The sequence below is a fragment of the Dysidea avara genome, chromosome 13, assembly GCF_963678975.1.
Source record: "Dysidea avara chromosome 13, odDysAvar1.4, whole genome shotgun sequence".
In the NCBI taxonomy this organism is placed as follows: Eukaryota; Metazoa; Porifera; class Demospongiae; order Dictyoceratida; family Dysideidae; genus Dysidea; species Dysidea avara.
In genome coordinates, this window is record NC_089284.1 from 8,193,074 (window position 1) to 8,207,210 (window position 14,137).

At 36.7% G+C, this 14,137-nt stretch overlaps 1 protein-coding gene across 2 annotated transcripts; it reads left to right on the forward strand.

Moving 5' to 3' along the window:
* The first annotated feature begins 1,273 nt into the window (after nt 1–1,273).
* LOC136243429 (uncharacterized) lies at nt 1,274–13,471 on the forward strand. Of its 2 annotated transcripts, none has more exons than XM_066034937.1 (7): nt 1,274–1,322; nt 2,420–2,771; nt 3,957–4,438; nt 4,487–4,542; nt 6,924–7,034; nt 11,329–11,669; nt 12,909–13,471. In XM_066034937.1, the coding sequence occupies exons 2-7, from the start codon at nt 2,634–2,636 to the stop codon at nt 13,380–13,382; spliced, it is 1,602 nt and encodes a 533-aa protein (XP_065891009.1). In that variant the 5' UTR covers nt 1,274–1,322; nt 2,420–2,633; the 3' UTR covers nt 13,383–13,471. The 2 variants fall into 2 exon arrangements, with proteins under 2 accessions (XP_065891009.1, XP_065891008.1); XM_066034936.1 differs by lacking the exon at nt 1,274–1,322 and adding an exon at nt 1,401–1,529.
* Nucleotides 13,472–14,137: the final 666 nt, after the last annotated feature.

A 14,137-nucleotide genomic window follows, 5' to 3' on the forward strand; every position in this document is an offset into this window, starting at 1 on the left:
TAAAAATAAAATCAACTGTGAAAACTTCACAAATTAAAGATTAGAGCTATACAGGACATGAATAGCTAGTAGCTAATTGCAAAATAATAGGTCACGTACATATCAAAACATTCTATTGGGAATTGTAAACCGAAGCAGTCTAAACAAAATTTTGCATAACATAAAGTTTTACTATTACACCTTATGAATTATGTAATAAAATAGCTTAAAATCAACTCCACGTCATTTTGGTGTTCATAGCTTAGACAAACCAGTTGATTGAAAAACCTTGTCGGCAGCCATTATTTCTTCCCCTATGCAAAATACATGCATTTTATACTAAATACAAAAAATGTAAAAAAGCAACCGTTAGCACTCATAATCTCTACAGGACATTATACAACAAAATAAAGCCCTTGAAGTGCTCTACACGATTCCGCCCGAAGTAACCCTCTATCATTACTATAGTAACAGTTATGTACTGTTGATTACAACATAATATGCACCCCCATACAATTTCCTATGGAAAATTTAATTACTCGGGTGGGAAAACCCCAAAAAAGCAATGGGTTATCTTCACTGACTTGGTATCATTCTACGTACGTCAACACTTGCTGATTAAGAATCCACCCGAAGTAAATGCCAAACTAATTGTTGTACGGAGAAACATACGAAAAAACAGGTTTTTCCGCTAAATTAGGTCACTCCAAATTGATTTCCTGTTTCTCGTCCTGGCTAAACAAACTTTGCCATGCGGGCGGGCGGAAAATTCCATTATTCCATTATACTAACTACTACCCATATACATAGTTACAGACTGTTTTTTCATGTCTGCTACATAGCTACAAGGTGGACAATTCATGTCAACATGGATAAAGTTGCTAGTAAATTTGTTTATGATAAGAATCCGGACTAAAACAATCACGTGGTACACAGAATACGTCAATTTACGGAATAATGGAATTTTCTGCCTTGGCTAAAATACCATGCGGGCGGAGGACGAGAAACAGGAAATCAATTTGAAGTGGCCTTATTACGTACCTGAACACATAATCTAGCGATACAAGGCTCTATCCTGCTTTTTCTCTTAATTACTTCACAAACTCCTATATACTGTCTGATCACTCGAATCGCCATTGTTTAAGGGCCATAGTAGATCTCCATAAATGAACGTATGCGGAAGTTATGACGCCGTATTTAACAGTCGGCATAATTTTTGCGTATTTTTACATTGCGTATTTTTATAATGTATGGTAAAAGTTGACAAATGTTTTGATATGAATATATTAATTATAGCTAGCGTCGATTTGAAGAACAGGTCTGATTCAAAAAAATGTAAAGGGGTACGTAGCTAATAAGTTATTATATGTAATTAGCGAGGTAATTAGTCCGGCATGTTAGTAATGACATCATATTAAGCAGAAACCATGTGGCGGCCGCCAGCGGCATAGTCACGGCTATCAGTACTGCACAGGTAGCCGTGCGATTAGCTGATTCATACAGTTCAAGTCAGGCGGTTCAAGTGCTATGTCGACAGGACGAAGAAAAAGGTATAAGATTGATTGACTGCACGTAGCTAGTATGGGCACTACTTTTTATACGCCTTTGTAGGTAGTACACTGTAGCTAGCTCAGCTCTCGAGCCTAAGCATTGAGTGTGTGATTTTATATGTACCTGGCGTTTTAAGATAATGTATACCTAGAGGTTTAGTATAGCTAGTTAAATATCCTGGGGTCAGTATATCTATGCTCGAGGCATTTTATTATACAGCCTTGCTTGGAATGTGTGTGATAAGTGATGTAACTAAATTGGTGTAAACTAATCACATAACAGTTACCACTTTGGTTTCGCAGCCACAAAACCCTTTGTCTAAAATAATTATCTATGTCGATGGTACCTTTGGTGTGTCTGATGATGTCATTCTGATATAATAACGATAGGAAGTCAATTTGGCTTGTCACATCATTTGATGTTTTCCCACATTATGTAGCACTCTGGTGGTTTAATAAATTGTGCCATATGTTAATGTTTTTAAGCCACACTGAACTTGCAGATTAGAATGTAATGTGCGAACACATTATCCAATCTGCATATATGGGAGGTGGATAGCTAACCCCACCACAAGTATGTATCTGAGGTGGTTGAGCTGTTGGTGTGCAGGGATACAGTTAAATTAGCTGGTTTCTGCTCTAATTGCAAAAGCTAGGTCAAGTTGAGGTTGTGTGAATACATCGACAAGTCTAAAATATCTACCAATGTATTGAATTTGTGAAGTCTATCACAGAATTTTTTCTTAGCTCAACTTTCCTTTCACATTCCTACCATATCAATACATTCATTTATAACTGTGAAGTCCTCCAGTTACCCAAGTTATATTAGTGTATAAACTATACTGTATATATAATTTTGTAGTGAAGTATACTGTTATACATTAAAATAGTTGTGGAGATACAGTGGAGGATGCATTGCCACTAAGTGACAAGCAACATGCTACCCCGTTGGCTTCTGACCAGGGCACTTCTGCGGTGGCGTTCAGTACTGATCATCCTGACAAAGTTTCAGTTGAGAGCTCATTGAATGATGCAAAGACTACAGCATTAAAATCTAGAACAGATTCACTACGACGGAAGAGTGTCACTAGTTTGCAAGGCATCATGCTTACCCCGTACAAACTGGGACTGGTTGCTAGCATCATCTTCATAATTGTGCTGTTTCTAATGCCAATCATTTTCTACTATTCCTTGAATGACAGTCCACCTGACAGCTCACCAAGATTTGTAAATATTTCACAGGTAAAATGGTGTTTGAGTACTATGTGTATTTATAGTTACATCAAGTCAACCAAAGTGTTGAACACTTACCACTATTGCCATAGCTATGTTTGTCATAATGAATAATTACACTGTAGTCCCTAGTAACCTGTGATTGTGCAGATATATGCATATTTTTAGATGAATTGGTACCTCTGCTTTTTGGTTGTGTATGCACTTGCCATTTCCAACCACCACATCTGTATGATAATATGACGGGGATTATTTTAAACATCAATTTCTTCAGCTGTGGTGGGTTTCTTTCCTGTTTTCTTGTCAAAATCTGCCAAGTGCATTAAATCTCAACAAATGTGTACACTAGTGCTGTATGTAGCAGGGACAAACAGGGCATAATCAGACATGTATATCATGTACATGTGCATGTTTATCTTAACATTTGTTCCATGAAAACTCCTAACAGTTACTCTATAAAAGACATGTTTGGTGTTGTGCCAATTACCCCACACCGGATGACTTATATGATATACAGCGCAACCCATGTCACACTAACTAGCCTTATGTAGTTTGGTATATTATACTATGAGTTAGTGGAAAGGAAAAGATGGGGAGGACTTTTTGGGGAGGATAAAATTTTTGAACACTGCATATTCTACAGCGCTAGCTGCTACATTATGTTACCACGGCTGTTGGTTGTTTACTCACACTCCCTATGAATATCATGCAAAGTGTTCAACTGTTGTCTTGTTTACTCTTACCTTCCATGCATTGTGTTAGACCTAGGTCCATGAATTAATGTTAATGTTGCCATGGACACCTAGCTTCTTCGATTAAACTTGCATTTCTTCTTTGCATGGAGCCATGCTCAGTCTTACTACTCAACCACCCAGCCAAATTTGTCATTTTTATGCTGGTCACCATCTGTTCCCCTAAGTATCCCCTCAACATAATCACGGGTATCTTATCAGCATTGTAGAAGTCATACATAATAGTTCAGATAATTGCCAATAATTTCCTGTTGAAAAACAGAAACCTAAAAGTTTGTCTGCTAATGAACAGTTCACATGTTTTCAAATAATGTCACTGCATCTTCATACCATATAGCATTGGTTGCACTGTTAGTAAACATTGTTGATTAATTTAAGAGTTGAGTCACTTTGCTGTGAATGTGTCCAAATAGCAATGTTGAGTAGTTGATTATCATTGTAGAGTCAGTTACTCATGGAATGTGGAGTAATTGTTGAAGAATCCAACTGTACAAGAGATCTTACTAATGTATACAATGCTCTTGGATTAACAAGCCTGTTTGAGGATTCGTTTTGCATTAGCAAAACAAAACATTTGTTTTGTCAAGCTTTAAGTAGTTGTGACAATCAGTCTCACATTGAGGACATAGTGTGCCAGGATGTGCGACAAGAATATTGTACTGCAGAGTGGAGGATCTTAGAACTCCAAGGAAGTGAGGGGTTGATTGACTGTGATGTGTATGGAGAGACTGCCAGACTGACTTGTTCTGACCAATTTAGTGTGGATGATAGTGGTGTCGCTTGCCTACCATTGTGTAAAGAGTTTTCACAGAACGGAGACTCCAATACGATAGCTGTTATTGTCATGAGTGGCATTGCCTATATAGCCAATACGATTGGAGGAATATTTGTCTTGATAGTTTCCTTTTGGAGAAGAGAAAAAATGTAAGCATTGTGCGTGTTATGATAATACTCGTGATTATTTTTAAATAGATTTCATTTTCCACAAGTGTTAATAGTGATCAATGCTGGTATTATGACTTTTCTATGTAAGTATATAGTATTGTAGTGAATCTATTGTCATAGTATATGTGACCGTCTCAGCAAAAAACCAACTTGTTTGCACAATTTACGATTTTAAAAAATTTTCTCAGCATTATCTAGTGTCCAAGGAAAGTTTCAGCCTTTTGTGGTGAATAATTTTGGAATTATATCACTAGACAGTAGGAAGAGCAAGAAAATTGATTTGTACAGTGACTATACTGAAAATAAACTACAGGTACTTACATTCACAGCAATAATTTCCGTTTGCATTTGTCTGCAACATTGGAATTTGGCTTAAAATGTTCACCATGGATTAGCTAATCAACCAAGATCTAGTTATAGCCCTGTAGCCACTTACGCATAATTATGGTATGAAGGTGATTTAATTGAAAAATTACAACGATCTTGTTTACGTTTACTGTTGGGCAGGGCCGCCCAGAGAAATTAAGGGGCCCAGGGCAAAGAGTTAAAGTGGGGCCCTTGACCCAAGTTGTAAGGTGAAGACCAAAAAAAAAAAAAAAAAAAAAAAGGTCACAACCTGCTGGCTGGCAATGACAATAACTACCCATCACCAATCGTATCTCCTTATCTATAAGCTTGCTACACTGCTCCTCTGAAGAATACTGTGACTGCTCTATTAGAGTATTTAGATCTGACTGCTCTATTAGGGTATACCGATCTTTTAAACAGGTATTCAGGAGGCCCTTCATGGGGCCTCCTGGGGCCCCTTTCAGGCTGGGGCCCGGGGCAAAATGCCCCAGTTGCCCCCCCCTGTGGGCGGCCCTGCTGTTGGGGCTGCAGAAACAGAACAAAGATTTCCAAACTCTCTACGAGCAGATGAATAAGATGGTGTACATTTTTAATGTCTTCCTTCTCTGAGTAATGGCCCGATAAAATCTTACATAAGTTTTCTTAGTAGCATAAATAATTTTAAAAATTTTGTTTTTCTCAAAATGCATGCTTGTACAAACAAGTCGGGTTTTTGCTGAGATGGTCACATATGTAATTTTAGTAAGTGTGTGCACTATTAGAGAACATTTTCACAATAAATATATCAAAACTTTTAAACTAAGAAACAAGATCTGCGATCCACCATTCATGTAGTATCACTAAGTGATTAGTTGATCATCAGGAGTGCATAATAATAATGGCGGCTATTTGTTACAGCTAGGGACCTGCCGATTTTGCTTTTTATTTTGCTTTTGAGCAGTGCTCAAAAATTTTGCCTATCATGTTCAAAATTATGCTCAATGTTTATACTTAGTTCCTAATAAATGTGTACTTTATGGGTAAATAATAAGTGGCTGAAGTAAAAACTATAAACATCTGCTTACATTTTAGAGAAAAGATCGACATATACTCTAATAGAACAGTCAGCCGTGGCAAGGATTTATAGCATGGTACAACTATTTGCCTATTATGGTAGCTAGCATTATGCTCAATGCTTTCAGGCATCTATTATGCTCAACATTATGCCAGCATAATCGGCGGGTCCCTAGTTACAGCTTACCTCCAGCATGGAAAGCTACACAAATATTGAGGGTGAGAACATGGATAATATACACTCCCATGGATATACAGTGGATCCTCAGTTATCCGAACCCCTTTGTTCTCAAGTAATGATAAAAGTGTTAAGATAAGTGAATTGTTTGGATAACTAAAGCCCATACATTTATAATTATACAGAGTTCTGTTGAAATACTCTAATAAAACATACACCTATACTGAAAATACTCTAATAGAACAGTCATTTCCAATTTCGGATAAACGAGGGTATGGATAAACGAGAGTCAGATAACCAAGAGTCTACTGTACTAATTATGTGAGTGCATATGTTTCTACAGAAAGGCAGTGGTCCTATCCTAGTTTTGCACCATCTTTTTGTTTGTTGTTATACGAGTGAGAAAACCTCTTGTAGATTGTCATTTCATGAACATTTCTGTTGGCAAAAGTTACAGACACAGGTTGAAAAGCTTTCATCATCACAATAACATGTAGACAAATTTACTGGCAATTTTACTGGGGGTACGAAACTAGCCTAGGACAGGTGGTGCTTAGTAGTTTCATATCTATGGGGGTGTATATTATCTAGAGTGAGAACTATGGCATCAGTTAGGATTCCTTAGCGATTACTACATTTTTCAACCAATGTTTTATCTCCATTTTAACTGCTCATACACTTGCCACTATTAAATAGTCGTTTTGGGGGTATAGATAAACAAGATAAACAATGATCTGGTAACTGAGTCCTACCGTACAACTAAAGATGCTTTGAAAAGATGCTTTGTATTAGATGACTAATACAAAGAACCCTCTCAGAAATGTACATATTTACTCATACTAATCATAATGGATATGTACACTGTATTAATATTCTTTTTTCCAGCATTGTATTTGGCGATTCCATCAGCTGCTTTTGGTAGCTGGAGGCCTTTATGTACCGACAAGTTTCTAACTGATGTACTTATGGATAGCACAGCATATTGTCAAATAAGCGGTAAGCATTTGATTGAATATTAGTTCATAATTAAACCAACATTTTGTACGCACAGTGTAGTGGTGATTCTAGAGCTGATGTATGAGGGATATGAATGTTATATATATAATATGGCTGTATAAGGTAGAATTTAAGGGGGATCTAGGGGTGTGCAAGCCCCAGGATTTTAAAGCTTTACAATAGCCTAAAATTGATGCTAAAAGGCATGGAAAATGACAGTACCAATCTACAATGCCATGATTCCCCAAGAGTTTTCATCAGCAGGGACGGATCCAGAATTTGGAAAGGGGGGGTGCACTTTGCTGAAAAAGTTGAAGACAAAAAAAAAAGGTCGCACCAATAATGGCTGTCCTTTACCAAATGTATATACTATAAAGTATATAAATAGCTTCATAGTTAAGCTACACTGCCTCATGAACACTGTGACTGCTTTATTAGAGTGATTGACTGCTTTATTAGAGTGATTGACTGCTCTATTAGAGTATCCCGATCTTGTATGCAATTTTTCTTTTAAAGGAGGGGAGGCACCCCCTGGATCTGCCACTGGTCAGGGATACGTAAAAGACAGCTTTCTAATCAGTATACTAGCACTGATGCACAGGACCATCTCCACATTCTTACAATAATATATGTTATTATAATCAAATGTAATGGGATCGAATCAAGCTTGAAAAATCAGTGCCATTCATGTATGCAACATAATTATGATGATTTGATTATGTCACTTTAAAAGCACATGAGTGTTGTGCCACTCTGCTAGTGTACTGAAATGATGTGAACATGTAGGTAAGTTAAACTTCAGAAGTGAATATTGCTAAACTTAGCAATTGTACTATTGATAATCATGACACACAGTGGTGTGTTGTGTACCAAGAAACTGGCATGCCATACCGTGTGTATATTGACAGGAAGAAAGAAAACAGCTACATAGCTCCATGGCTGTCTGCCAGGTAGGGTAGGCCATTTGATTAAATTCGCAACTGCCATTTGTGAGATATATATAGGCGTTCAAAGTTTTGATTTGATTTTTTTGGTTTTCCTCTTATGCCATATGGGGCTATGAGGTTTTGATTTATTAATGCACACTTTGCAAAAAAATTGCTAAAATGTAATTGATCTTTGGCACAAATAAAGAGTAAATTCATGTACCAAGTTTGCTGTGAATCTGATGAATATCCAACATGTTATGAGTGTTTTTATTCACATTAAAAAAATCTAACTTCTGTCACTGCTACAGGGTAAACCGAGTATGGGAATAACTTGAAAATTGGTGTGTACATAGGCTGATCATCATAGCAGTGCCTTTTGATAGTTTGAATAGCAATAGAGTTATGGCTACAAAGTTATAAAGCAAAAACCATGCAAGTGCAGAATCACGTGATTGAGATAAGTAGCTAGTCACTACTGGGAAAAAAGTGCACAAAAATGTCAAAAAAACTTACTAGAGTTCGAACCAGGGACCTCCATACCTAACACTCACATCCTTAACCATTGAACCATTATTTTGACTGATCATCTCACTTAATTTCTGTTTTATAAATGTAATCTGCTTATCATACAGTATGATAGTACTGTATAGTAGGGACCACAAAGGAGTGGTGTGGCCCATGAAAAAACATCACCCAAAAACCAGCCTCACTTTTCCCTGACAACAATGAGGCAGTATTGGTTAGGTAAAACCAAGTCTTCAGATCAACCCAAAACACTTTCAACAACTTGCTACAGAATTTTTTTTTAAATTATTAAATGGAATTTTCTACTGACTGACTGAGTAATTGACTGGTACCTTCAGACAAGCGTAACTCGATAATGGCTAAGGTTATGTACTTGATTTTTTTACTGCTCAAAGTCGGTTTGGCCCGAGAGGTACCTTTTGGCATGCCACAGTACATACAATGCATTCTTCATGAACTTACCAGTGTCCTCCTTTGTGTCCCATTCATCTTTGCTGACAGCAAAAGGTATCAATTTGGCAGTAGCACATGATGGCTTCCCTTCATAACAGAAATCATCCGTATTTTTCATAGTTGCTACTTTGATTGCAGAGGTGCTTTTTTGATTCGTACTGCTGTGTAATGGATAGCTGACAACGAAACGTAATGGATCCTTCAACAATAGTTGACAGTGGATTGCAGGGATGCTTTTTGAACAGTTCTTGATTCGTAATGCTGTGTAATGGGTCTAACATAGCTGACAAAGAAGGGTAATGGATACTTCACCTTTCAAATGATAACTGATATAGCTGGAGCGTACTTGTAAATAAACGTTTGTATTTCATAGATCTACCAGTAGAGTACTAGATTGTTCTAGAACATTCTATGTATGTTCTATTAGAAGTCCTCAAATGTGCACTCTATTAGAGTATTACAATAATATTACCAAATATTGAAGTAAAGCATGCAATACAATACATTTTGTAAGTCTGTCTTCACTGATCATCATTGTGTCTGTATAGAAAAGAAGAAATGTGAATAAAAACAAACCCCAAAGTCAGCCATAGGCTGGTTTTGGGGCCTTATAAAACACGAAAAGAAGCAAAATCCACACAAAAACAGCCAAGCTGTGAAAAAATGGTGTGACCTTACACATGCATTGTTAAAATTTATTAGTGGTATTAACATCATTGCAGCCATTTCTTGGCCACCTTTTTTGGTTTCACAACTTTTTTCACCAAGGATTTTTAAGACCACACCATTTTTTCACAGCTTGGGTGTTTTTGTGTGGATATGTTTACCACACAGAAGTAAAGTAAGGACCTTAGGTAATTCCACATGCATTTGTCTTATCCCCTGGGACAGACCACACACCATATTTGAATGAAACTGACCCAGCAAATTCCAAGATACATATATGCAAGTGAAGTTTTACATATAACTGTTTGAGTTTGCTCTTTATATTTTTGTTCACTTAAGGGAGGGATTCAACTGGAAGGGATATGCAATTTTAGTAGCCTACAAGGCCTACACATGCTGTTGTTTTTTTGGTCATTACAACACCCATACAGCCCACTAGGAAAACTGCTCTCACCATATTTAGAAACCAGTATTTCAAACTGGCATAAAGAGTAAATTTTACCTGCTCTTAATAATTATAGAGCTTCTTTTCCACACAAGTGTGGGTATGGACAGACAAAGAAACATACACACACATATTTTTATTGGAAAACAAGTTAGGAAACCAGGCGTGCAACCACAGCTTTCCGGCCTTTGGTCAACTATTGGCATGCACTTATTCAAATTTACTGATGCAAGCATTATTTAACACCATTGCATCTACAGGCCCGTAGCCAGGGGGGTTCGGGGGGTTCTGAAGAACCGCCCTCTTGGAAAAAAGGTTTACAATTTTAGCAAAAGGTCCATTTTTAACCAAAAAGGTCCACAATTTTAGTATACAAGTCCAAATTTTCAGGAGCAAAAGTCCATTAGCTACAGTTTACTAGATACTACTAATAAGAAGCTAAATTAAGTGCTCCAAGTAACTAATTCAGTGCTTGTATTAAATGCAATGCAAGATCGAGATACTCTAATAGAACAGCCAACCACTCTAATAGAACAATCACTCTAATAGAACAGTCACTCTAATAGAACAGTCACAATTACATTTTCTTTTAAAAGCTACTTAATTTACATGTAGATTGTCTAAACAAAGCTTTCATTAAAATATAAGATTATGGTGGACAAGCTCCCTCCCATGCAGAGCCCATGAATAGCATCCATGCTTCAACTCCATGCAATGTGTAAATTTCATTGTTTAAGATACCCTTTGTTCTGTTCTACTGCCCCTGTTGATCATGGGAGAGTGCTCAATCTTTCCCATTCTTATTCACTGTGACATTCCAATATATTATATTTAGACACATGCATGTGCAGATGGTATAATTACAGTAGCAGTAGAGATATTTTTCCAGATACCATCCATACAGCTGGTCTTCAGCTTGCCTAAAAAATGTTATTTTTATTGCCTGAAATGCCACTAAATTCAACCTTTTAGCATCTATTTTCAAAAAAAATTCCTGGGGGGGGTATGCACACACACCATAAATATAATCCGAATCATGTCATATAAAAAAGGTCCACTTTTTTCCTAAAAGAACCTACCCAGACAAAAGTCTGGTTACGGCCCTGCATCTACCATTTTCTTTTCCCTATATTACTTTTTGAAAGATAAACTCTTCACCAAAAGCCAGGATTAAAAGGCATGAATATATAGTACATGTAAATTGCTAGTAATACTACATATACTGTTTACAAATGATGCTTGACTGCTTATGTGTACTTTTCACTGTCACCTACAGGTTTTGTAGCAACATCGACAGTTGTGTTGTACTGTGCTTTTTGGTGTCTCTACATCTTCCATTTACTGCTAAAGCTGGTATTTCCTATATGGTCAAAGGTGGTATATAACTCAGTGCACAGCATAAAAATTCACATCATTGAAGTGACTTGTGTCTTCATTGTTGGAACTGTGCCATACATTGTGTTTGCAAGTGCTTCTAAGAATCGGATTGGGAGTTTTCCTCCCAGGGGTTGTTCAGGTGATGCAGTGTACAGCTTTTATTCACTAGTTGTTCCAACAGTGATACTGAGCTGCTCCAGTCTTGTGATGATGCTTGTCATTCTATACAATATACACATTGTAAGTAATACAGTTTTATAAGGCATACATTTATTGATTGTTTGTTTCCTGTAACTTGCCTTATCCTACTGCAGTGGTGCTGTTGCAATCTATGAAACAAAATATTTCACATTTTCTAGCGATTTCTGCCACACGTTTGAAGCCAGAACCTTAATATAACACTCAGTTATACTAACCATTCAGAAAAACCATTGTTGGTCGTATAGTGCTGGTAGGAAATTATTTATTTATTTATTAAGGCTTTACAGCGCAAGTGCTGAAGGTCTGTAGAACACCTGGTCTACAGCCTGTTTAAAGTTGTTACAGAAAGTGTGCTTGAAAAGGAGAAAAAAATCCATGACTGGATCTGAGCAGCCTTGAACCTGCAGCCATCCAATTAATGCTTGAATGCTTACAGGAGTCTGCCAGGCGATCAGGATGTTTTCTCCTTGCATGTATATGTATCCATAGGAACTCTAGAGAGTGACTTATTATCTCATAGTACCCCATGTGGAACCAAATAGACATTAGTTTATTTACTTATCTAAAAAATGTGATGTTTTGTATCTTAGAAGAGTTTTGTTGTACTGATACATTTATGGAAAGTGTGTATATCCTTTGAAACTTGCACACTTTTTATGTGTTTGTGCAGTGGTTTTTTATATACTTTGCCTCGTGCTGTATTAGTCTCTTGCTGCTTTCCCATATTGCATGAGCATGACGGTGCTTTAATTGGTTTATAGTGCTTTCTGGTCATCTTTGTTTGGAGCGTTCATTTTGTAGACTTGAACTGTATCGGTTTTCAGCCATCAGACAATTGGTAAGTATATATATAGTACAAGTTTGGCCATAAACAAACAGATAGCATCATTCTGGCTACTTTTGGCAACTTAAAAAGTTATGCACGTGATCAACAGTGCTGTATTTTCCATACGCAGTGCTGTAATTTCTTTCAGTGTTGTATGGAAGTATCATTATTATTTGTTTGATCTTCGCCCACGCAAGTGCTTTAATTGTTCTTAAAGTGGCAGAAAACAAGAAATTAATAAATTTTGATTTTACAATGTATATCGCCAAAAGTGTGACCTCAGTTATGTATAATTATGTGCTTGAGATGATTCTGAATCATCTCAGAGGTTGTAGGTATATACTCTAATAGAACAGTCAGTAGCTACTGTAATGAGGCAATCATGTAATCCAATTCAGAAAAACTATAAATACCATAATTAAGGATTTATATGCTGTTTTGTGTTATTTTAGCAACAAGGAATCTTTAAGAGGAGGCTTAACAAATCAACAGGCAAACCAATACGGACTTTTCACTTCTCAACTCCTGAAGTGAAACTGTTTTTCATGTTCTGCTATTTACTAGTGATCATGATCATGGTTTGGACTAGTTTCAGTATAAGGGATGGGTCAGCAAATTCCTTTCGGTTCTATCTTGAGCAATACTGGAGATGTATGTCTGGTGGGACCGGTAGAAGTGACACCTGTGAACCATACAGAAGAGAGTTTGAAAGTTTGTCTCATCCTGGTCTAGAATGTACTTACCTGATATTGTTAGCATTTCTGAACCTTTCAAGTTTGCCATTTGTAATACAATACAAAACAATAAAACGGTCAGTAAGAGAGGCAACCAGGAGAATTACTCTTAAGAAGAGCAGTGACAGTGACAAGAAAAACAGTGATAGTGACAAGAAGAGCAGTGATATTGACATGAACTCAAAAGTATAAATTTTGTATGTACACATTTTATGTAGTATATTGTTATAGCCTTTTTGTATATAATTGTTTATCACTGAATGAATTATGTGACTTGGACTGACTCTGCCAAATATGGAGTTGTTTGCATGCATTTAATTCTATTTGTGAGATATGGTAAAGCTTAATTAAATAGTCTAAGTATATGGCACCAATAGTGAGTTGTATGATGTCCTAATACATATGTCCCATGAACAGCTGGTACCAGTGACTTGCATATATTGAGTCACAATGTGGACCGTAAATGTTTGAGGGTTCGCATTTTTGGAACCTGGCTGAAAGTACATTACTGCATGTACATAATTTAATTTAAGGTCATGTTTACACATTCCAGGATTCTATTTGCACCTCTGGGTACACCTATGATCTACACACACCTTATGAAGTCAATGGTGAGGACAACATTCAACAGTTTTCAATGTGGTTTCTAACAGCTGTAAAATATTTACTAGTCTATGCTGGACAAATGTTCTTGCATTCAATTTAGAGTGGTCTGTGTATGTGGTGGCAGTCTACGCTGTTACTTTGTAAATTTGGAGCAAGCTAGATTTAGTCTACATGCAAAGTTTATTCTACATTCTACATACAAAATGAAGAACAATAACACCACTCTAGTAGAGTTCTCATAGCTGTAAGTGTTTAACATGGTGATATTTGGTGGTTACTTTCATTTTAAACAGTTTAGCTATATAATTGCTATAGCTACATCCTAGTATATGCAAGAAAAT